Here is a 23,261-nt window from a genome sequence, read left to right as displayed (position 1 = left end):
TAGTTTTGCAGGGATACCAAATTCAGACATCGCGGCATAAAGGCAGCTCCTTTTCGTGCTATCGAAGGCAGCTTTAAAATCGATAAAAAGATGGTGAGTATCGATTCTTCTCTCTCGGGTCTTTTCCAAGATTTGGCGCATGGTGAATATCTGGTCCATTGTGGATTTTCCAGGTCTAAAGCCACACTGATAAGGTCCAATCAGTTCGTTGACGGTGGGCTTTAGTCTTTCACACAATACGCTCGACAAAACCTTATATGCGATATTGAGGAGACTTATACCACGGTAGTTGGCGCAGATTGTGGGGTCTCCCTTCTTATGGATTGGGCAGAGCACACTAAGATTCCAATCGTCAGGCATGCTTTCTTCCGACCATATTCTACAAAGAAGCTGATGCATGCACCTTATCAGTTCTTCGCCGCCGTATTTGAATAGCTCGGCCGGTAATCCATCGGCCCCCGCCGCTTTGTTGTTCTTCAAGCGGGTAATTGCTAATGAAAACTAACATATATCTGTACTAAAAAATGTTAGCTCCGCCCATTTTAATTCGGGTATGAGAGGGTTAATGAAAAAAAATAGTAAGGCTTTGCTAAGCAGCTCGGATACAATTTTATAAGGTATTGTCAAAACATTACATTAAACATTTTTTAAATAAAATGTAAATGGATTACTGAGATTTTTTTATATGAGAAGTAGACGTGGTATCAACTGGTTTCGCCATTGTAACATCAGTATATCAAGAAAAAAGTATTAAGCCGGTGCTAACACCGTTTCCAGAATATACGCTGCAACAATGCGGGGAGGTTGTTGAAACTATACGAAGATGTTACGGTTTTAGAAGGTCTATTTTAAAGGGTTTTGTTATATACATATATTTAACTTTTTTTTTGATAATGGTTATAATATAATATATATTAGATTTATTATTTATATGTGTGCATGTGAACACTTTATTAAGCATCCAGTTTTTATAAGTGGACGCTAGTGAAAGAAAAAAATTCACTCTGGAAGCGAATAAATTTGCAAAGCAAACACGAACGGGAGTAAAACTAACACATAGAGAGCTTTGTAGTGGCATATCACGGTCAATTGGTGCAATTTAACATACACCATTTGATTTTCGGCAAAATTTCTCAACAAACACCCCTGGAGGAAATTATTAATAGACTTTCTAGTAATATGTGATATGTCATTGTATTATACCATGCCGTTTATATTGAATAAAAAAATCAAAACGCGTAGTTTACGCTGGCCAACTGGCCTTACATGCCGTGGAATGTGACTAAAAATTTGAAAATCCATAGTAAAAATTAATATGAAGTTAATCAGAAAATGTGCTATCGCTCAAGTTCAAAATGCAGTTTCAAGGGCTGAGCACCGATTAAACAGAAACTGCATTAAATAACCCAGCGCATTACAATGCATAGCGGCAAATCGTTCGAATACGTGATAGCCATGGATAAACGTTTGCCTAGTCGTAGCGAGGTGCTATAGTCGGTGAGTCAGCATCTTATACTTTGTATATGTACATATATACACACATACTGTAGTTAAACAATTTATTTATAACAAATTCTCGTTGGTTCCTTATTTTAAATACTTCGAATACTAATTTGTTTAAGTAAGTGTGCTTTCAATAAATAGTCGTATAGGGTTTGAATGTGTAAATGTTTACTCTGAATTAAAAAAAAAGAAAAACAAATATATTTGAGTATATGCATTTATAAGCAAATATACGATACACATGCATATAAAACTTTCAAAGTAATCCTATGACATTACAAATATGAGGAAATACCGTTGTAGTTTTAGCGACTTAAGCTGTTAGCATATTGTGCATTATATACATACAGAGGTATATATGTTAGTGAACGTTTCATTTAGCGTTTCGATCGGTGATTTGTAACAGTCATTTTATCAACCTCAATATAAGAAATTCAAATTGCTATTGATATGAATAATACGTATGCGTGTATTGGTGCCGCATATCGTCAAGTGCCTTTCGTTATGCCAATATGCCCAGTAAGAAAATGTTATATTTAAATTTATACAAGTACTCAATGCGTATTCATATTAAAACTAACTTAAGTAGATATTATCTTAGATGTTATTGAGTTTAAGTCGTTGGTGCGTCATCTTCTATGACATGTCCAAAAAAAGCTCTTGCCGTGGACATCATAACTCATTATCTAAAATCAATAATCCAAAAATATATTGATTGTAAATGGATAAATCTAGTTATAGAACGAAGGAATAAAAGAAAATATTAATATTTATATTTTTGACAATTTTTTAACAAAAAAACTCACTTTTTTGGTCAAGCATTCACTATATAAAGGCATGAAAAAATATTTGTAATTAAAATATAAAAATTCTTCGTTCATTAACTAGATAATGTTATTCCAAAGATGTGTGCTAAATTTGAACAAAATCGCTGCATAACTTTTGTTTTACATTGTAACTGATGAGGACAAATGGGATGAATTTCCAAAGGGTACATCTCTTTGAATTTTACTCGGATTAATTTGATATTTTTGATAATTAATTAAATTTAAATTAAACACTTATAGAAATAATACTATATTTTACATGTAATTAAAATTTGATTCATTCACATTTAAGGTTTTTAATAAGTAAGGTACCTAAGGTACATGACCAAAATGGTTTCGGAATTACAACCAATAAAAATAATATACAGTTGAATTTATATAACTCGAAGTTCTCCATAAATTGAACTACCTTCCATAACTCAAAGACTCTATAACTCGAAGTTTTTTAGAGGATTATGGTGATGTGAGTGAGGGAAGTCCAACTGTACTTTATTTCTGTTTTATTATACAAATGAACATCTAATAATTTTTTCATTCATTATTAATCCGATCAAATAAAGAAGATAAATCATAACCCTTTGCAATTATGCAAGTGTGGTGGATGAATATGAAATGTATGGAAAATAATATTAAGCTTCGAATTCCTTACGAATTTTTCCGAATTTATTTTGAGAAATGCGTAATTCAACATAATCATTCAAATAGCCTTCAATAAAACGTTATTACATTTACATTTCCTAATGGGCGTATACTAACTGAAAGGAGGGTCTCGGTTTAATAAAAGCGATTAAACAAAACGAGTTCGTCGCAATACTTTCGCAAGGGAGATGAAATCGAAATTTATGCGAAAGGTTATATGCTGTGGAAATATGTAAATATGCACAAAATACAAAAACTACAACAAATAATAGTAAATCAATTTTGCAGAAGATAATTAATTAAACCATGAGTTTGCTGTTAAACTTAATTTGCAATTTGGTGAATTGGAGCTCCAGTCTCAAAGTGTGATTAGAAATATTTGTATAGAGCGTATCTTTTTTCTTTAAAAAATAATAAACCCTTTTGTAACAGGCCAGAGTGTTGTGGAATTTTGCTATAATCTTAATATTTTTTGCAACCATATGAAAGACAGCACCACAAAATGAGAAGAGTTTGCATTAATTACATTTAATTTATTATTTTATTGTTATAATTATGAACATTATCAATTATTGATGAAAGAAAACTTGTTTCTTGCATAGTTGCTGCCTTTTAAATTTAACACATGTCATTGATGAAGTTGCTCGTGTCTAAATGTTTTTGACTTTTGTTTTGAGCCTTCCGATACAACAACAAAACGATACAATTTTATGTAAATATGAGTAGTAGTATATAGTTCCAACGGTATCACATTTGGCAAAATAATAAGCTTAAAATAGTTTTTGTTTTATATTAATATACGTATATGTTTATATATATATATATATATATATATATATATATATATATTTATACAATATGTACATATGTATATCTCACGGTGACAAAATAGCACTGCTATGACATACCAGAGATTCCACCACAGGCGGATATAATGTGATTGTTGTTTGTTATTGCTGTTGTTATGTTAATTAATCAATCTAGAGATATGCTTGTATACCTTTACATATGTATGTGTATGTGAATGAGCCTTGCGTATGTTTTCTACTTTTGCCTTTCGAACTTTTTTGTTGGTCAGTAGCTAAACAAAGCGCTCTGTTTTAGACTCTCACGCAATCAGCTGCCTGCTTTAGCATACTGCTTGATTGAGATTACGCGCCTTCCGCTGCCAAAGCCGCCAATGCCGCTGCATGCATGTGATGTACTATTGAGTAGCCAGTCAATACCTCCACTCCATCTTCATTGACAATACGACTGACGCGCGGTGGCGTCCTGTCGAGGGAACGCGCTTCATGCTCCGCTACAATTAGACTCATTGGCGACAAGGTAGTCGTTGTTGTTGTCGTTGTGATATCTGGTTCGGGTGTAGTGGTTGAAATAGTTGTTGTTACTTCTACTTCAGGTGTGCTAACGGTTGTGATATCTGCCGTTATTGGAGTGGTTGTTGATAATGCTTCTGCTGAACTTGTTACATCTGCGTCATCTGTTGTACTTTCTTCTCTTGCCACAATAGTGTTCGTAGTAGTTAACGCGCTGTCATCCTCTTTCTCAGTGGTCATATGGAATGGCTGCTCTTCAATTGTAGCTACTGTTGTTGTGTCTGTCTTCGCTTCTGGTTCAACTGCGTCCTCCGATTTAGTCGTCTTTTCTGTGGTTATTATGGTAGTGCCAAGCACTTCTTCAGTAGTTGTTGGCATTTGTTCCCTTATCTGAGCAGTTGAATCGACTTTTGTGAAGCCCAGAATTGTGTCTTCAATTTCTGGCGCGGTGGTAGCTGAACTTGTAGTTGTTGTTTCTGGACTAGTGCTCAGGGTCGTTGTCGTTATATCTTCTGTTCTTTGTGTTGTTATTTGAGGTGAAACTTCCGTCAGAGCAGCATTGGGGAACGCTTCGAAATTAGCTTGATTTGCACTTACTTCTAAGTGTTGGATTTCTTCGGTAGCCAGCGTTGTTATTGTGGGCAACGTAGGTGCGTCAGTTGAACTGCGTGAAGATTCCGTTGAGAGTGGTTCAGTAGTAGTAGGAATTGATTCTGTACTTTGTATATAAGTGTTTTCTATAAAAGGTATTCTAGTTACTGTTATTGGTTCTTCAATGGAATTTGTCGATGTCTCTATATCCGCTGTTTCTTTATAGTTTTCTGTCAGTGCAAGTGGTGATGTTGACAACTCTTCCTCAAAAATGGTTGTTGCTTCTGCCGCAGGAAGCTTTGATGTTGTTATTGCAACTATTTGATTCTCATCGGATGCCTCTGTTATGATGTTTGAGACATCTGTTGGACTAGTTGGTGTTGTTGTTTCCACTATAGCTTCCTCCAACTTCTCACTTTGTTCGGAAGCTGAAGGGCCGTCTGTTTTAATGTCAGCAGATTCGGTAGTTGCTATGTTTCCTTCCTGCGCTCCAGTTGTAGTAATTAATATTGTTGGTGCTACTGTTGTATTAGTAGTTGCTTCAATTGTTGTAGTCTGTGTTAAAAGATCTTTTTCAGTTGTAGCTGCTGTTGTAGTAGTTGTTGCTTCGTTTGTTGCCATAATTGATTCGAACATAATTGTTGTCTGTTGGGGGGTTGTAGTTGTGGTTTCCTCTAACGCGTCTTTTTCAGAAATCAAAACACTTTTGCTTGGTACGCGTGCTTCGCTTTCCACGGCAATAAGAGTTTCTAGCGATTCAGTTGTCGTTGTCATATTTTCATCACCTTCACCTTTTTGCTCTATCTTATCTTCTTCAAATTTTAATTCTTCAATTTCCGCAGTTTCATTCAGATTTTCTGTAGTTACTGGGACTACATCAGTTGCTGATTCTGCGACAGGCTCTGTTTGTGTCATGATGTTACCGATGGTATTTATTACGAGATTTTCAGCGTCTGATGTTGAATTTTCCAAATCATTATCCCTATTTGGCGGAGGTGAAGACAATGTTTCCTGAGATTCTTTTGATTTTTCAATTCTCATTGATTCAGAAACTTCATTGTCTGCATCGGCTAAAGTACGCTTTGGATCTTCATCAGAATTCGTTAATCCGCCTACTTTTGAAAAATCTGTAGTTTCTGCAGCTGCCGACTTTTCTTTCGATGCGATTGTTGTTTCCTGAATGTCAATTGGTGTTGTTTCTAATTCTTTAACAAAAAATGTGTCGTCGTTGACCTCTATTGAAACACTTGCGTTGTCCGTTGGCTTATCCGCCACAGCTGCCGACGTAGTTGTATAATCTGGTATTGCAGTAGTAACTTCGGCAATTGTCGTTGTTGATAATTTTTCAATTTCGTTAGGTTGCCATGCGGTAGGCTCCGGCAATATTTCGCTGTCACTCATTTGCGCCTGATCAGCAACAGCTGTGGTGCTTGAGGCCGCTTCTGGTTGCAATGTGGTTGCTAGGTTAGGTGCTCCCTGCGTAGTGGTGGTAGCCACTGTGGCGTTAATATTTGTGACTGCCATTGTTGCGACGTTTAAAGCTGCTGCCAAAATCTCATTTGCCGCTACAGCTGCTCGCACCAATTCATCCAAAATTGCCGGGCTTTCAGTTGCTGTCGACGGCGCTATCGGATGTGCTGCAGATGGTGATATGGTTGTAGTTATTGGCGTCGTATTGATTTGATGAGGCAAATTCGTCCTAAATGTTGTTGCAGTAATAAAATCGTCATTATTAACTGTCACACCATCCAATGCCTCAACCACGTTGGCAAGTTCAGGCGCGTTGACTTCCTGTCTATCTGCTTTAACGCTCCTACTATTACCCAATTGCTCCTTCGCCACATCTTCACCTTGATCTCTGACCTTCAACTCAGCAGCTGCTGTTGTTGCCAACTCTGCCACAACCGCTGCCACTTCGGCTAAAGCCATTTCCTCGTTAGTCATGGGCAGTGATGTGGGCGCAACCTCAGCTTCGGTGTCGACGTCAGTGCTGACATATGACTGGGCATTTGCTGCAGCAAATCCAATAGGTATTGTGTTGGCAAGATCATATCTAATTCTGCTGACTTCCAAAGTGGCTGCAGATCCTTGCGCAGCTGTATCGGGTTCACCCGTTGGCGCTGCCCTAACAGGTGCGCAGGCACAGACTAGAAATGCGAGGAACGCGCAAGTTAGCGAGTAACAAACCGAGACATGTCTTGATATCATTGTGGTCGCTTTTAAACGGGTCTTTCAATGCTGTTGTAAGTATTTAACTATTAACTGTTTTCCCTTTCAATGGAATGTCGTTTTTCGCGTCGTTTCGTTCGAGCTGTTGGCGCGCTATTGATTTTTTCTGCTGGTACTCGCTCGCGTTCACGTTCGTAATATGAATTTTCAGTTTATGAGCAACCTGTTTTAAGTTTTTTATACAAACAAGCTCAACTTTACACTCGGCATAACCATTTTTATAAGCTAATTTTCTCTGTGGCTGTTTGTTCTTTTTGCGCTCTTCAGCTACAATTATTTAATGCCAACAACCGTCAACGTAAATGGCTAATGGTCCGCAAGCCGCTTATTTTATAAAAAAACCGCGCGTTTTCGATTTCTGGTTCGTTCGACAATATTGCTAATCTTGTTTGTTACTGTATTTGAATTAATTTAGTTTAAATTATTCTTTGTAATTCGCCAACACGAATTGTCTCCATCGGCTGGTCGCTCGTGTTTACCGTGTAAGTACCATTCACTTTGGTTGTGACTAGTTGCGTTTACGTTAGGTGAGGAACTAAACCCGCCGTACGGGTGTACAACAACTTTATATACAACATTTTCCGTTAACCGGCTGGCTATAACGAGCGTGGCTCAAACGCTGCCTCTATGTTAGACTGAAAGCTTATTAACGCGTTTTTCGCATGAGCGGCTGAAGTTTTCTTGTGGCCGCTTTGTTGCCCATCAGCTGCTTCTTTGCTCTTTCACTGCTGCTGTTGTTGGCTATTGATTGTTGCCGAAACTCTCTGTTGTTGCTCTGTTGATCTTCGCTTTGCTCTCTGCGCTGCTGCTCAAAGTGTTGTATCTATTTGCGATATGTTATTTGAGTCTGCAACTATGATTCAATTGTTAAATATTTCACTATAAAACGCAAATATTACAAAATGCTTACCTTTATTTAAATTGTGGGGAAGTTGGGACTCCAGCTGTTGCTGCCATGCAAATGAGTATTTTAATTTCCTGCCAACTTACCACTGACTGCCGGATATGAAAAGAATGCAAAATGCATGTAAATGCATGTAAATGGTTAAGAAAGTGCGAAAGTCCTTCAAATAATTTAATATTTTAATTCTGTAGATGAAATAATTGTTTACAAAATGTGAATTCTTTCGGTAATCGCAATAGATTTAAATTTGTGTTTGTCCATTTTCAGATTTAAAATATTAACAACAACCAAATACAAATGATGGTAGAAAAAAATATTAAAAGAAAAGCATGAGTATTTTCGAGTCCGTCAGCCTAGTAGTAAGGTTTGGTAAACTCTCTGAACTGACCACATGCGCTCGAAGAACTGTGATGGACTAAAAGATATCCGAGTAGCCTGCAGGGGTGAAGTGAATCCTAAGCGTGGAAAAAAGCAAGCATTCAAAGTTATGACCTCTGAATTTTGGACTAATTTTTTTCGGCTACTTGGAAAATGGGCCAACCATAAAAGTGATTAATGTATGTTATTATGCTAATATTTGACATAGTTGGAAAATACCCCAAATTTGTGAATTTCGAAACTTTTTTTAATAAACAGCAAACTGCCATTTATATTAATAATCACCTGTGGAACCGAATCCACGTCTTAATGCCAAATGAAAATTCGGTCAGCACTTTCGATCGAACGTACTGTTATCTTGTATGTATAAGCTTTCAGCTAACAATTAATCAACATTTGCACATTGTGAAATCGGGTCTTTGTTTCCTAAAATTAAGATAAAAGCGTTAATATCTCATAGTATAACATGCCTGCTATAGTATTTAGGAGAAATCATTTACTTTTTTTGTGCCGAAATTTAACAATGCCCAAGGCGATGCTAACTAAATTGCATGGCTTTCCATATTCAGTTGCGAAACTGCAGAATGTGAAGTAGCACTAAACTGGAATAATCAGCAAAGGCTAATAACAACAACTTTCTTCCACTTAAATATCAATGAAATTAACAACAGCTACAATGTTAATTATCTTTTTACTACACGCACTAAGCATTGAGAAACAAAGCAGTGCAACTTGAGAACGGGAAGGTGAATTTTAGCAAATGCAGTAAATTGCGCTATAAATAGTTAAAATGCGCAAATAAATATACAAACTGTAAATGCTTAGCAAACGAAAACTGGTTTCAGCACAACATATGTCTTTGGTTTACTTCTATGTAGATTCATACATTTTTTCATTTAATTTAACTAATCGGCCAGCGCATATTTAGCCTACGCAAAGCAAAGAAGCTTGAGTAAGCGCATGTTTCTGTATTATAAAGCCAAATGTTTTTGTCTTTATGCATACTTATACTCTTTTAATAAATTCGGCATGTGTATCAGCTAATGCGTTGCTTCTCCGCTCACTAACTCATTTATTCAATACTAACCTCTTTATGTACGGCCAATAATTTGATCTCAAAAATGGGATAACAGAATAAATAGAATGAAAACAAACAAAAAACTTTTGCAATAAACTCATGGCGCGCAAGCTTTCCGTATGTATGAAACGTACATACATACACACATATGTACATGCGAATTGCAAAGTTTTTTCAAATGAAAAAACAAAATAAAACAAAAACTATCTTCATATGGCAGCACATGAGAGTTTATAGGGGCCAAACAAACACAAGAATTTATATTTTTTGTGTTTTTTTATACCACGCGTCAAATCCAGCGCTAAGCGGCGAGCATTGGAATATACAATAACAAGAAAGAAACGCAACATGGTAATAACAAATACCGTAAGCAGCGTTAATGATATCCATGCAAATGCATATTATTATATTGGCAAAAACAACAACAACCAGAGTAACAAAACCAGTATTGCCAACAGCTAATTTATGAAATTATTGATTTTATAAATTATACTATACGGCAAATCGACTATTATTTACTATGTATTCTTCTTCTTGACTGGCGTAGACACCGCTTACGCGGTTATAGCCGAGTCCAAAACAGCGCGCCACGTATCCCTCCTTCTGGCAGTTTGGCGCCAATTGGTTATACCAAGCGAAGCCAGGTCCCTCTCCACCTGGTCCTTCCATCAGAGTGGAGGTCTCCCTCTTCCTCGGCTTCCACCAGCGGGTACTGCATCGAATACTTTCAGAGCTGGAGCACTTTCATCCATTCGAACAACATGACCTAGCCAGCGTAGCCGCTGTTTTTTTATTCGCTGGACTATGTCTATGTCGTCGAATAACACATACAGCTCATCGTTCCATCGTCTGCGGTATTCGCCGTTGCCAATTCTTAAGGGACCATAAATCTTCCGCAAAACCTTTCTCTCGAAAACTCCTAGTGCCGTCTCATCGGATGTTGACATAGTCCACGCTTCTGCACCGTAAAGTAGGACGGGAGTGATGAGAGACTTGTACAGTTTGGTTTTTGTTCGTCGAGAGAGGACTTTACTTTTCAATTGCCTACTTAGTCCATAGTAGCACCTGTTGGCAAGAGTGATTCTGCGTTGGATTTCCAGGCTGACATTGTTATTGCTGTTAATGCTGGTTCCCAGGTAGACGAAATTATCTACAACTTCAAAGTTATGACTGTCAACAGTGACGGGAGCCGAGACGCGAATGCGCTGACTGTTTGTTTGACGACAGGAGATATTTCGTCTTGTCCTCGTTCACCACGAGACCCATACGCTTCGCTTCCTTATCCAGTCTGGAAAAAGCAGAACTAACGGCGCGGGTGTTGTTTTCAATGATATCGATATCATCGTCGTACGCCAGTAGCTGTACACTCTTATAGAAGATTGTACCTTCTCTGTTTAGCTCTGCAGCTCGTATTATTTTCTCCAGCATCAGGTTAAAATCACACACATACCAAATTCAGACATCGCGGCATAAAGGTAGCTCCTTTTCGTGCTGTCGAAAGTAGCTTTAAAGTCGACAAAGAGATGGTGTGTGTCGATCCTATTTTCACGGGTCTTCTCCAAAATTTGGCGCATGGTGAATATCTGGTTGTTGATTTTCCAGGTCTAAAGCCACACTGATAAGGTCCAATCAGTTTGTTGACGGTGGGCTTTAGTCTTTCACACAATAAGCTCAACAGAACCTTATACGCGATGTTGAGGAGGCTTATCCCACGGTAATTGGCGCAAATTGTGGGATCTCCCTCTTTGTGTATTGGGCAGAGTATACTGAGATTCCAATCGTCAGGCATGCTTTCTTCCGACCATATTCTGCAAAGAAGCTGATGCAAGCACCTTATCAGCTCTTCGCCGCCGTATTTGAATAGCTCGGCCGGTAATCCATCTGCCCCCGCCGCCTTATTGTTCTTCAAGCGGGTAATTGTTATTCGGATTTCTTCACTCAGCATACTCTGGTCATCAATAACTAGATCACCTCTGGGGGTACTCTGTATTGGACCAAACTAAATTTGGAGATTGCGTTATATGTAAAAAAAATATCTTCAGATTTTCGAAGTTAGCCTCCAAAATTGAAATACAGTCGACGTCCAGTAACACGAAGGTTCCTTAGTGAGAATGTCCATAACACGAATGTAGTATTTTACACACTAATGGCACTATAATACTAATAAGGGAAAATTTTGCCTTTTGCATTGTCTTGGAAAAAAATATCCCAAGAATCATTAAAATAATGTTGGAATATAATTTGTAATGAAGACGTATTCGACGAAGAGGACGATGTTCCACTCTCTATACTTAAGCAGTGTTGAAATCATCGTTACCACAAACACTTTATGTTTTCTAAGGAACGAAGCATTTAATGTCAACAATTTGACTGCTTGGAATAATGAGAATATCGTCGATGATATATGTACCTGCAATTAAATTACCATGAAGAAGAAGATGAAACAATTGCGGCTCCAGCCGAATCTCCAAAGATGAATAATGTGGATGCAATTATCTGTTTTCGAAAATATATACAGTGGGCTATGAAGAATAATATTGACAGTTCCAAAACGCTTTTACTAAGAGGTCATGCAACCGAGTTTCTGGCCAACTGATGATCTACGCTAATTTACTATTTTTGTTCAACATCAGATGCATGGTAATATTTTTTATATACAAACTCAGTAATTTAATATATGTATAGATTTACGTAATCACGATTGAAAAAAGGAAATGTTTAGCTTTTGATTGTTTTTTTGTATCTTAAGCAAAAGAAGACTGTTTGTATATGCATCCCTTGATTTCTTATTTCAATATAAAGGAAAAATATTTTCTCGCGATTATACGAATTTATATAATTCGTGTTAGTGGAAGTCGACTGTATTAGGTTTCGAACTTCGAAAAAAGGACTTTTTAAAAATATATTATTATTATAATTACAGAATATAGCTATTAAAAAATTTAAAATACGGATAGAATCTACATATTCTTCTTAATTCAATGGTATATATCGTCAAGCTTGTGTATATGTGAGATGCTATGAAAGGTATTCGAATTTTTATTTATTTATTCAAATTGCAACTAGTTTAAAAATATTTACAAAAGAATGACTAACAAGCAAATTGAGTATGATATAAATGTATAGATATTACAAAATTACAAAACTACTCTGAGAGTATTGACTAATTTAAAAGATCGCTGGGTATTACGCGTTTGAGTAGACTTGGTGGTCCATTTCGAAAAGTTAACATGGCTACTTCTTCGTTACAATGCTTTAGCAACCTGCCTTCATGTGCTGCTGCAATGTTTAATTCTTCAGTTATTCTGAGTTAACTGAGTTTACGTTTAGATCACACTATATATTTCGAAAAAAAAACATAAAAAATGTACATATATCGAAAATTATAGAAACTTAAGTTTACCAACGAAGTAAAGAGCGCATGGTGTTATGCTTTTTGATAAAAATGTCCAGCGCTCTTAACGGGTTTAATGTCAGCCAGATAAAACAAAGCTCACTTTTAAACATATGAAAATTACAATCAAACAATAGGTTTGCCATTCCAACATCTAACATTACTATATCTACAGTGTTATATTGATTTAAAACCTGTTGTTATATGTATCATGTGTTAATGAAATTAGTTAAAGATCATTTCCTGGTAATAATGTGACTAAAAAATAATAAATCGGTTCAGGACTTAGACGAATATATGTATATATCTAACATGAATTTTCAGTTGACTTAATACCGTCTACATATGTTTGTTTCAATATGTATGGTATCCAAGTTGCGGTATTATCTTACGACAAACTGTAACTTGATAACAAAAATTCGTGTAGATATTTTGATGAAACTTGGCACACTTATTTCTTGGCACCATAGGAAGGTTGTTTTCGAAAATGAGCCAAAGTGGACCACTGCCACGCCCACAAAATCGCGAAAACCGAAAACACATAAAGTGCCATAACTAAGCCATAAATAAAGCTATGGAAATAAAATTTGGTATGAAGGATCGCACTATGAAGGGGCATATTTGGATGTAATTTTTTTTGGGGAAGTGGGCGTGGCCCCGCCCCCTACTAAGTTTTTTGTACATATCTCGCAAACCAATAGAGCTATGTAAACCAAACTTTCTGCAGTCGTTTTTTTTAGCCACTTCCACAGTCCAAAAATGAAAGAAATCGGGTCATAACCACGCCCACCTCCCATACAAAAGTTAGGTTAAAAATTACTAAAAGTGGGTTAACTCATTAACGAAAAACGTCAGAAACACTAAATTTCACATAAGAAATGGCAGATGTAAGCTGCACTCAGATTTTTTAACAAAATTGAAAATGGGCGTGGCGTCGTTCACTTATGGGTCAAAAACCATATCTCAGGAACTACTCGACCGATTTCAATGAAACTTGGTTTGTAATAGTTTCCTTACATCACAATGATATGTTGTGAAAATAGGTCAAATCGCTTCACAACCACGCCTACTTCCTATATACCAGAACTTTGAAGACAATCTGAATCGGTTACTTTACGATATATAAAGTAAGTACTAGTGAAGATATCGATGCAGAACTTTGCACAAATACTATGTTAATAGTGTGGCAGCCCCATTCTAAAAAACGCCGAAATCGGACCATAGATTTTTAAGGCCGCATATATCGAACACGAGGACCTCGGTGCTTCTAACCTAATATTAGGGTTTCCAACTTTCAATGGACTTTATACAATATATATGACGAATATGTGGGTCAAATTGTGTATTATATAATATAAATAAAGTTAAATAAATAACTTGCGAGAGTATAAAATGTTCGGTTACACCCGAACTTAGCCCTTCCTTACTTGTTTATTTTACAATTTTACCTAGCATACAATGATTAAGTATTAACAACAATACAATTCTAATAAGTTAAAAAATAATTAAAAGCTAAATCTTAGAGAAATTCATTTGCTGCTACAGTTCCCTTGATAAATCTGAAGGCCTCTTACGTTTCACTCGGTTTTCTCGTTCAGCAGTTTCGATGAGCCTGGATGTCATTTATATACATGCTGTCTAAGCCTCATTTTGTGAGACTTTGCAAGTTTGGTTATTTCGTTTACTACTCAATCCACCAAAATCACGGTGAAGCTCAGCAGATCTAACATACCAAGGAGCATTAACTATACAGTTTTTACATGAGCAACCCCATAGTTGAGCTCCATAGGCCCAAATTGGCTTTAGTACCTGATTATATATAAACAGCTTGTTTTCGATTGAAAGCGTGGATCTCCTACTGACTAGATGGTAAAACTTAGCAAATTTTAAATCAAGCTCACACCTTTTTTTCTTGAAATGCTCTTTCCAGCAAAGTTTAGCATCTAGGGTGATTCCTAGGTACTTAGCATTGTTGTGATGTGGTATAGGAGTACTATTTATATAAATGGGATAGTATGATGTTTTTTTAAGTAAACTCTACGAGCATTGATTTGGAATCATTTAATTTAATGTGCCACTTGAAATCCCATTTAGTAATTGCATTGACTGCTGTCTGCACTTGAAGTGTAGATTCTGAGGTTGACAGCTGCTAATGTCATCCGCGATTTAGGAAAAGAAAGCTAACTAAAATTTATATAGAATAAAACATCGATGTTTTTATTTAATGGCCACCCCTAGTCTGAAAACTCGTTTGGTATCGAACGGCTAAGACATGAGCTTTTGATGTTATTTGACGTCGGTTTATTGTCAATACCTAACCTTTTACGGGGTATTGTCAATACCTTAAAATATTTCCCGCCCTGATTCATACGTAAAATATTGTACCCGAACTTAGACATTCCTTACTTTTAAAGCACTTGTGGACAAAGTATTATCCTTGTAAATTAAAATTAAATAACAACAAAAACGTCAGTTATAATCGTTGCATAACCATAATAGCGTTTGCTCCCTGCGCTGAATTGCTTTTTAGCGGTAAATATCCTTGAATTATTGCCTTTTTTGCTTTCGATTTGAATAAGTGTACGAATTATTTGAAACTGTTTAAATGCCGCTACCACAAGTTTCTACTCGCAACTTGCGTCAAGTGCCCTCTTCTAAAGTAAATCGATTGCTGTACCATATCGAACGCTCAAGTTGTTGGCAATTGTGATGAGTTTGTTGCAAGTTTTGGTCTAAAGGAAATGGCAGGTGCACGTGCAGCGATGGAAGGGACGTTTATTGATAAGTGCACTCGAAGTTTGTAAATTTTGTACGACCCATTGTAGGCGACAACAAATAGCTAACGAACGCTATTAAAAAGTTTAGCGAGCCCAACTGAAATTACTTTAGGACCCGCGCACAACTACAGCGGTAAAGATGCAGAATTATAATTAGTAGAATGACAAACCAATTGATTGTTTGCACTCCCTGCCCATACAATCGTTTAATACTTTAAGATATTAGAATTAGAATATCCAATTGTGACCGTTGGCATTTTGGTCGTAATTTTACATCTAAATGCAAGCAATGAAGACTTTGTTACTTATTACTCCTTGCTTTAATCCATTTGTATTATTTAAAAACTGGCATAATAATTATAATTTCAAGTTAAAATAAAATGGCAAGTCATTGTCACGTTGTAGATCGCAAACAAATAGGTATCAAGTTTTAAATTTTATTTTAATACATTTGTAAATGTTGTTTGCTGAATAGGGAAATTAAATTAGTTCAAATCCGAATGTCTGTCTGTCCGTCCGTCCGTCAAAATCGGACTACTGCCACGCCCATAAAAAGGCGAAAACACATAAAGTGCAATAACTAAGCCATAAATAAAGCTATGGAAATAAAATTTGGTATGAAGGATCGCACTATGAAGGGGCATATTTGGATGTAATTTTTTTTGGGGAAGTGGGCATGGCCCCGCCCCATACTAAGTTTTTTGTACATATATCAATATAGCTATATAAATCAAACTTTCTGCAGTCGTTTTGTTTAGCCACTTCCTAATGCAGTCCAAAAATGAAAGAAATCGGATAATAACCACGCCCACCTCCCATACAAAGGTTAGGTTGAAAATTACTAAAAGTGGGTTAACTCATTAACGAAAAACGTCAGAAACACTAAATTTCACATAAGAAATGACAGATGAAAGCTGCACTCAGATTTTTTTACAAAATGAAAAATGGGCTTGGCGTCGCCCACTTATGGGTCAAAAACCATATCTGAGGAATTACTCGATCGATTTTAATGAAACTTGGTTTGTAATAGTTTCCTTACATCCCAATGATATATTGTGAAAATATGTCAAATCGCTTCACAACCACGCCTACTTCTTATATACCAGAACTTTGAAGACAATCTGAATCGTTTACTTTACAATATATAAAGTAAGTACTAGTGAAGATATCGGTGCAGCACTTTGCACAAATACTATGTTAATAGTGTGGCAGCCCCATTCTAAAAATCGCCGAAATCGGACCATAGATTTTTAAGGCCGCATATATCGAACACGAGGACCTCAGTGCTTCTAACCTAATATTATGGTTTCCAACTTTCAATGGACTTTATACAATATATATGACGAATAAGTGGGTCAAATTGTGTATTATATAATATTAATAAAGGTAAATATATAAATTGGGAGAGTATGAAATGTTCGGTTACACCCGAACTTAGGCCTTCCTTACTTGTTAATAGTTACATATTTTATTCTATAGCCAAATATTTATTTATCTGCACAAATTATTAGGACATCACTGTAGTTACATTTAATAATCAACAGTCATGTGGGCATACTTTTAGGCGTTGATTTCTAAAAGCCAAACGGTTTTAATTGCGATTTCAAACGAGTCAACTCCTGATGCACATTCTCGGGCCATTCTCTTCTGTAGTCGCCCATTGCGTTCACACGAGCAATTTATGTTCGGCAACTCTGTTCGTGTTTTTCTGTTATTCTCTTTCATATTACTCTCTCAACTTCTTGTACGCTTCGCTTCCAAACGAGAAATATATTTCATTAACTAATTTTTATCGTTGTTCCTTATTTTCTAACATATTTTAATTATATTATGCATATTTCTATATGTATTTGCAAATTATATACAAAAATAAATTATAAAATTCAAATTTTCACATATATTGTTCACATTAATTTTAAAATGTGCGCAAATGCAACACTGTTACGTAGCGGCGAACTGTTAAGAGAGGGGGCGACCCCCTCTCCTATAAACTAAAAATTGCAGCAACAAGAGTTGACTCGTGTGAAAGAACTCAGAGACACGAAATAAGTACAATTTTCAGTAATTTTTTTTGCATTAAATCATGTTTTAAAAAAGCATTATATTTTGTTTTGATAATCATAATTTGCGGTGATAATCATAAGTTCTTGTAGATTCATCTAAAATTAATCCGATAAGAAAAATTAGTTTTTAAATATATAATCCTGGGCGGGATCGAAGATTTTTTCGTATAACTAGAAAAGTAATTATCGGATCAATTTCAAAATTTCAGAGAATATTTTTAAGATATTACACTTAACGAAAATGCAAAAATTGATTTTTTGAAAATCTTGACTACCCCTAACCCCTTAAGAGGTTATACTACATATGTTCCTACCGAAAATTTCAAGTTATTAGAATACATTTAAACGCTTTATAAATCTTCCCAGTTCTCACTGCCGTTTGAGATTTATAAATATGCTGTTTGTGACTCATATTCGTAAGAGTGTTTCTGTACTGCTAGATAGTGATAGCTGTGAAACTATGAAAACACCTATTATGAGTGTTTGAACTAATTATAATTTGATTTATATAAAATACGTTAATATACGTGCATATACATGTATATTAATTAATTTATTGTTTGCACCTATTAGGTTAAAGTAACAAAACATTCTTTGCAGCTATTTACTGAAGCTGTGACATTGTTTTGACAGTTTGTAGTGAAAATCAGCTGTGATTAAACAAATGTGACCAACAAAACTTGTAAAATCCAGTGGTTTAGTGAGTTAAACTGCTCAACAGCATAAACTTCGCGGATTAGTGTCGCTCGAAACATAGTATAGGTTTCAAAAATGAATTATTTTATCTTATTATATATTAAATACGTTTAAAATATTATCCCAAAATTTCAAATAAATACGAGTAATATTCTGAGAGATATACCTTTTGAATGTTCCGCCGATCAGGCCACGTCAATTTGAATGTGTAACTTTGAACTCTTTTTCTCATGGCGAAAATTTGATTTAACTAGATTTATCCACGTACTACCGAAATAATATTGGTTTATTCCTTTTAGATACCAACAACATCAACAACGACATTAAATTCCATTCTGCACATATAATCTGTGGATATAACTGTTAGGTGCAGTGTCCTTCAATCGCTTTGGCAACAACAGAATAATATATTAAGATATGTTAAGAGAATATTTAACAAAAGGCTCTTTCTTATTAAAGATTTATTTAAGTATTTGATTTTTAAGGGCTACAAATAAACCGTTTACTAAATTATGCGGAGTCTTTGCCTAAGCACATACAACATTCAACCAAAACTTTCTAAGCGGAAGGCTCCATTCATTAGCAAGTGTTAAATAAAACTAATAACAGCGAAGTTGATTTTGCATTCATTCAAAGTGACAGACACAAACAAGTACAACAATAAACTAGTAGAAACAAACAAAAATTAAACAAGTAAGGAAAGGCTAAATTCGGGTGGAACCGAACATTTTATACTCTCGCAATGGATTGATATAGTTTTTTCAAGATAACACACAATTTGACCCATATATCATAAGCATAAATCAGCATAAATCCCAATAGAATAACGAAAATAGTCATATATAGTATATGAGGGCTAAGTTAATTCCTGAACTGATTTAACTCATTTTCACCAATAAGGTACATTATATCCAAGACAATATGCTCACTTAATTTTGCTAAGATATCTCATATTATCACCGATATATGCGGAATAAATTCCACCGTATTGTCGAAAATTAATATGTATAATTAAGTATATAGGAGCATGGGGAAGTTATTACCTGATTTTGTTAATTTTTGGAACAGAGACACACTATTGAAGAAAAAAATTCCTCTGAATTACATAAAAATATTTGACCGAAAATATCGGTGAAAAATTTCTCTTAGGCATTGAGTTCTTCTTGTTCGATATCCGGGGCCTTGAAAAGTTATATTCCCATTTCGACAATTTTTCCGCAAGTAAAGCCACAGATGATATACAGTATTTGTGTAAAGTTTAATTCCGCTATCTTCATTGGTTCCTTATGTATACATTATAAAGTGAAGGAATCAAATGTAATTCAAAATTGAGTTATATGGAAAGAAGTCGTGGTTGTGAACCGATTTCCACCATTTTCCAATCCAATTTCCATTGTTATCAGTGTGCCAAGAAAATATTATGTACCTAATTTCATTGAAATGGGCAAGGAGTTTTTGAGATATGGTTTTTGACCCATAAATGGGCGACGCCACTACCATTTTCGATTTTTCTAATCTGAGTGCAGCTCTCCTCTGTCATTTCTTCTGTAAAATTAGGTGTTTCTTTTAGTAATTTTCAACATAACCTTTGTATGGGAGGTGGGCGTGGTTATTATCCGATTTCTTTTGGACTGTATAAGGAAATGGCTAAAAGAAACGACTGCAGAAAGTTTGGTTTTCAAATTTTTTTTGGTTTGCAAGATATATACAAAAACCCTATTCAGGGGCGGAGCCACGTCCACTTCCCAAAAAAATTACATCCGGATATGCCCCTTCCTAGTGCGATCCTTTGTACCAAATTTTACCGATTTCGCCCGTTTTCAGTAGCAACCCTCCTACGGTCCCAAGGAACATGTGTAGGTACCAAGTTTCGTCAAGATATCTTAATTTTTACAGAAGCTATCCATTGCATGGACAGACGGACAGACGGATTGCAACTCGTCATCGTCATCATGATCATTTTGATATACATACATATATAACTCTATATCTAACTCGTTTAGTTTTTTCACTTAGAAACAACCGTTATGTTAACAAAACTATATTACCCTCTTACCAACTTTTGTTGCGAGAGTATAAAAAACATTATCAAATTGGCGTTGGCGGAAAAAAGTTTGTGCAAGTTTAGAGAAAAGTTAAATGTTTGCCGCATCTGCAGTCAGCTTGCCTGAGCAGAATGATTTTCGTAAGGAATTCCATTGCCACCATTTTGTGAATTATTTTGATTTTGTTGTTTGCCTCTTTATTACTTCCTTGCAGCCACCAAGTTCACCTTTATCACTGCTCATAAATATCTATACTCTCGCAACAAAGTTGCTAGAAAGTATTATAGTTTTGTTCATATAACGGTTGTTCGTGTCACACAGAAATAAAAGAGTTAGATATGGGGTTATATATATATAAATGATCAACATGACGAGTGGAGTTGATATCCGGATGTCTGTCCGTGTAAAAATTGAGATATCTTAATGAAACTTAGAACACATATTCCTTAGCACTCTGAGGAGGTTTGGTATTGAAATTCAGAAGGGCTGCATTGAAGTTGGTATACAAAATTTTAAATGCGCGTGGCTCTGCTCACTTATGGGTCAAAAACCATATATCCGAAACTACTCGACCAATTTTAGTGAAATTTGGTTTGTAATATTTTCTTTTGCTTTTTTTTCCTTGCTTGCAATGATAATTTGTGCAAATAGGCCAAATCGGTTCACAACCACGCCTACTTTCTATATACCAGAACATTAAAGTCGATCTGAATCGTTTACTTTACAATATATAAAGTGAGCACTAGTGAAGGTATCGGAACAGAGCTTTGTACAAATACTGCATTTATAGTGTGGGATCGTCCTTCTAAAAATCGCTGAAATCGGACCATAATTTTTCAAGGCCCCGTATATCAAACATGAGAGCCTCAGTGCTTCTAATCTTTTTTTACCGAAAATATAGGTAAGTCTCTCAGATATTTTGAAGAAATTCAGAGGGAATATGTCTCCGTGAAAAAATGGGTGAAATCAGGTAATAACTTCACCTAGCTCCCAAATACCTAATATTAGGGATTTATGCCATGACGAATATGTGGGTCAAACTGTTTATTATATTAACAAAATTATATAAAAATATTGCGAGTGTATAAAATGTTCGGTCACAACCGAACTTAGCTCTTCCTTACTTGTTTAAATTGCTTTTAAAATATATTTTTTACTTTCTCGCAATACTTCTTTCCAAAACCCTGTCGCCGTAAAACTATACTGGATGCAGACAAATGGCGTTGCTGATAGCTCTAGCCTTCGTCAAATCTAATTTTATTGTTGTTTTTTTTTGTGACCGTGCAGCAGACGGAGCTATGGAAAAGGAGACTTGGGGCAATAAGTTTTCATGAACTCTCTACTATAAACGTTGATGCATAATAATGAGACACAGTTCGCTTTGACAGTGCTAAGAAGACAAATTGGGGCTTACGTTGATGACCATCTCGCGATGAGCCTTTATGTACATACATACATGTACGATTGACGAAAAACTAAGCTTCAGTCCAAAAGATATTCCAGTCAATGGTCCAGGAGACAGCAATTAGATGAGTTTAAAGGGCATATTATTGCAAGAACGTGTTTGGAAATAGTGTTTGTAGTAGATAACTAATACCGTCAAACAGGCCCAAGTCATCCCAAAAGTTTGCCATTTAACTACTATGTAATCCTTTTTAATCATTAGTTTCCAATCGTACTTCTTTTTTTACAATTGTTTATTTCCAAGCTAGAAAATGGGAATACAGTAATCGCCGCTTAAGTGCCACTGCTAAATATGTAACACTTTTGAGGCACTAAATCGAGGAAGGCACTTAAATTAATTCCTCATATCTCGAGGCACTTACCAAGCATTTTCTCAAATACTTCGATTTATTTCTTATTAAGAAATAAAAAAAAATCATTTAAAAAATATGTAAAGGTTGTCCTGTTGATAATGCCCATATCATTTAATGCCAAAATATTAAAAGGCACTTAAAAGAAGAAAAATGCAAACAATTTTTTATTTGTGGCTTAAATACTACAGACATTTAAACGGAAAAGCCATTTAAGAGGGGATCACTGTACTTATATTTTGAACACTGCCTCTTTGTGTAACTCTGTCAATGAAATATTATGTAATCAATCGACGTTATTTAAATTATCCGAACTTTTAACCTTCTGTAAGCAAACATTTTATAATTGAATCATTAGTAATGTGTATTGTGAAAAATGTGAATGTGTGAAGTTTAGTTTATATATGTAGCTTTATTGGTTTGCGAGATATATACAAAAAATCTATTTGGGGGTGGGGCCACGCACACTTCCTCAAAAAAACACATCCAAATATGGACCTTGCTGGGGCGATCCTTTGTACCGAATTTTACTTTTATAAATTTATTTTGTGGGCGTGGCAATGGTCCGATTTTGACCATCTTCGAAAGCAAAGCTTCCACGGTCCCAAGGAACATGTGTTCCAAGTTTCTTCAAGATATCTTAATTTTTGCAAAAGCTATCCGTTGCACGAACAGACGGACGGACAGGCAGACATCCGGATTTCAACTCGTAATCGTTATCCTGATGACTTTGGTATATATAACCTTATATCTAACTCGTTTAGTTTTATGACTTACAAACAACCGTTATGAGATCAAAACTATAATACTCTCGTAGCAACTTTGTTGCGGGAGTATAAAAATTCAAAATAAAAACTTGAGGTAGAAGTCTTAAATTATTTACAAACAAAACTAGATAAACGATTAGGTAAGGACTAAGTTCGAGTGCAGCCGAACACTATGTACTTTACCAGAATTTGTAAGATTGAAAAGCGTGTAAAATATTTCCAAGGGCCTCAGCACTT

The 23,261-nt window shown here is 35.6% G+C and overlaps 2 protein-coding genes across 2 annotated transcripts in view; one reads left to right on the top strand and one right to left on the bottom strand.

Moving 5' to 3' along the window:
* The first annotated feature begins 535 nt into the window (after positions 1-535).
* The window catches only part of LOC105218902 (lipase 1), a 148,608-nt gene continuing 125,882 nt past the window's right edge, over positions 536-23,261 (top strand). Inside the window, exon 1 of the mRNA XM_054227945.1 lies at positions 536-1,497. The gene's annotated coding sequence lies outside the window, so the exon portion shown is untranslated. The remainder of the gene's footprint in view (positions 1,498-23,261) is intronic.
* Positions 3,790-7,765, bottom strand: LOC105218905 (mucin-2). Its single transcript, XM_054227937.1, has one exon. It carries the CDS (start codon positions 7,085-7,087, stop codon positions 4,121-4,123), a length of 2,967 nt encoding a protein of 988 aa, XP_054083912.1. The 5' UTR covers positions 7,088-7,765; the 3' UTR covers positions 3,790-4,120.

Source organism: Zeugodacus cucurbitae, chromosome 3 (genome assembly GCF_028554725.1).
Source record: "Zeugodacus cucurbitae isolate PBARC_wt_2022May chromosome 3, idZeuCucr1.2, whole genome shotgun sequence".
NCBI lineage: Eukaryota > Metazoa > Arthropoda > Insecta > Diptera > Tephritidae > Zeugodacus > Zeugodacus cucurbitae.
Note: the sequence above shows the minus strand (reverse complement) of the source record. Positions and strands in the feature narration are given on the sequence as shown.

What these genes read in the sequence shown, in the direction of transcription:
- LOC105218905 (XM_054227937.1), bottom strand. Translation starts at nt 7,087, where the DNA reads ATGATATCAAGACATGTCTCGGTTTGTTACTCGCTAACTTGCGCGTTC.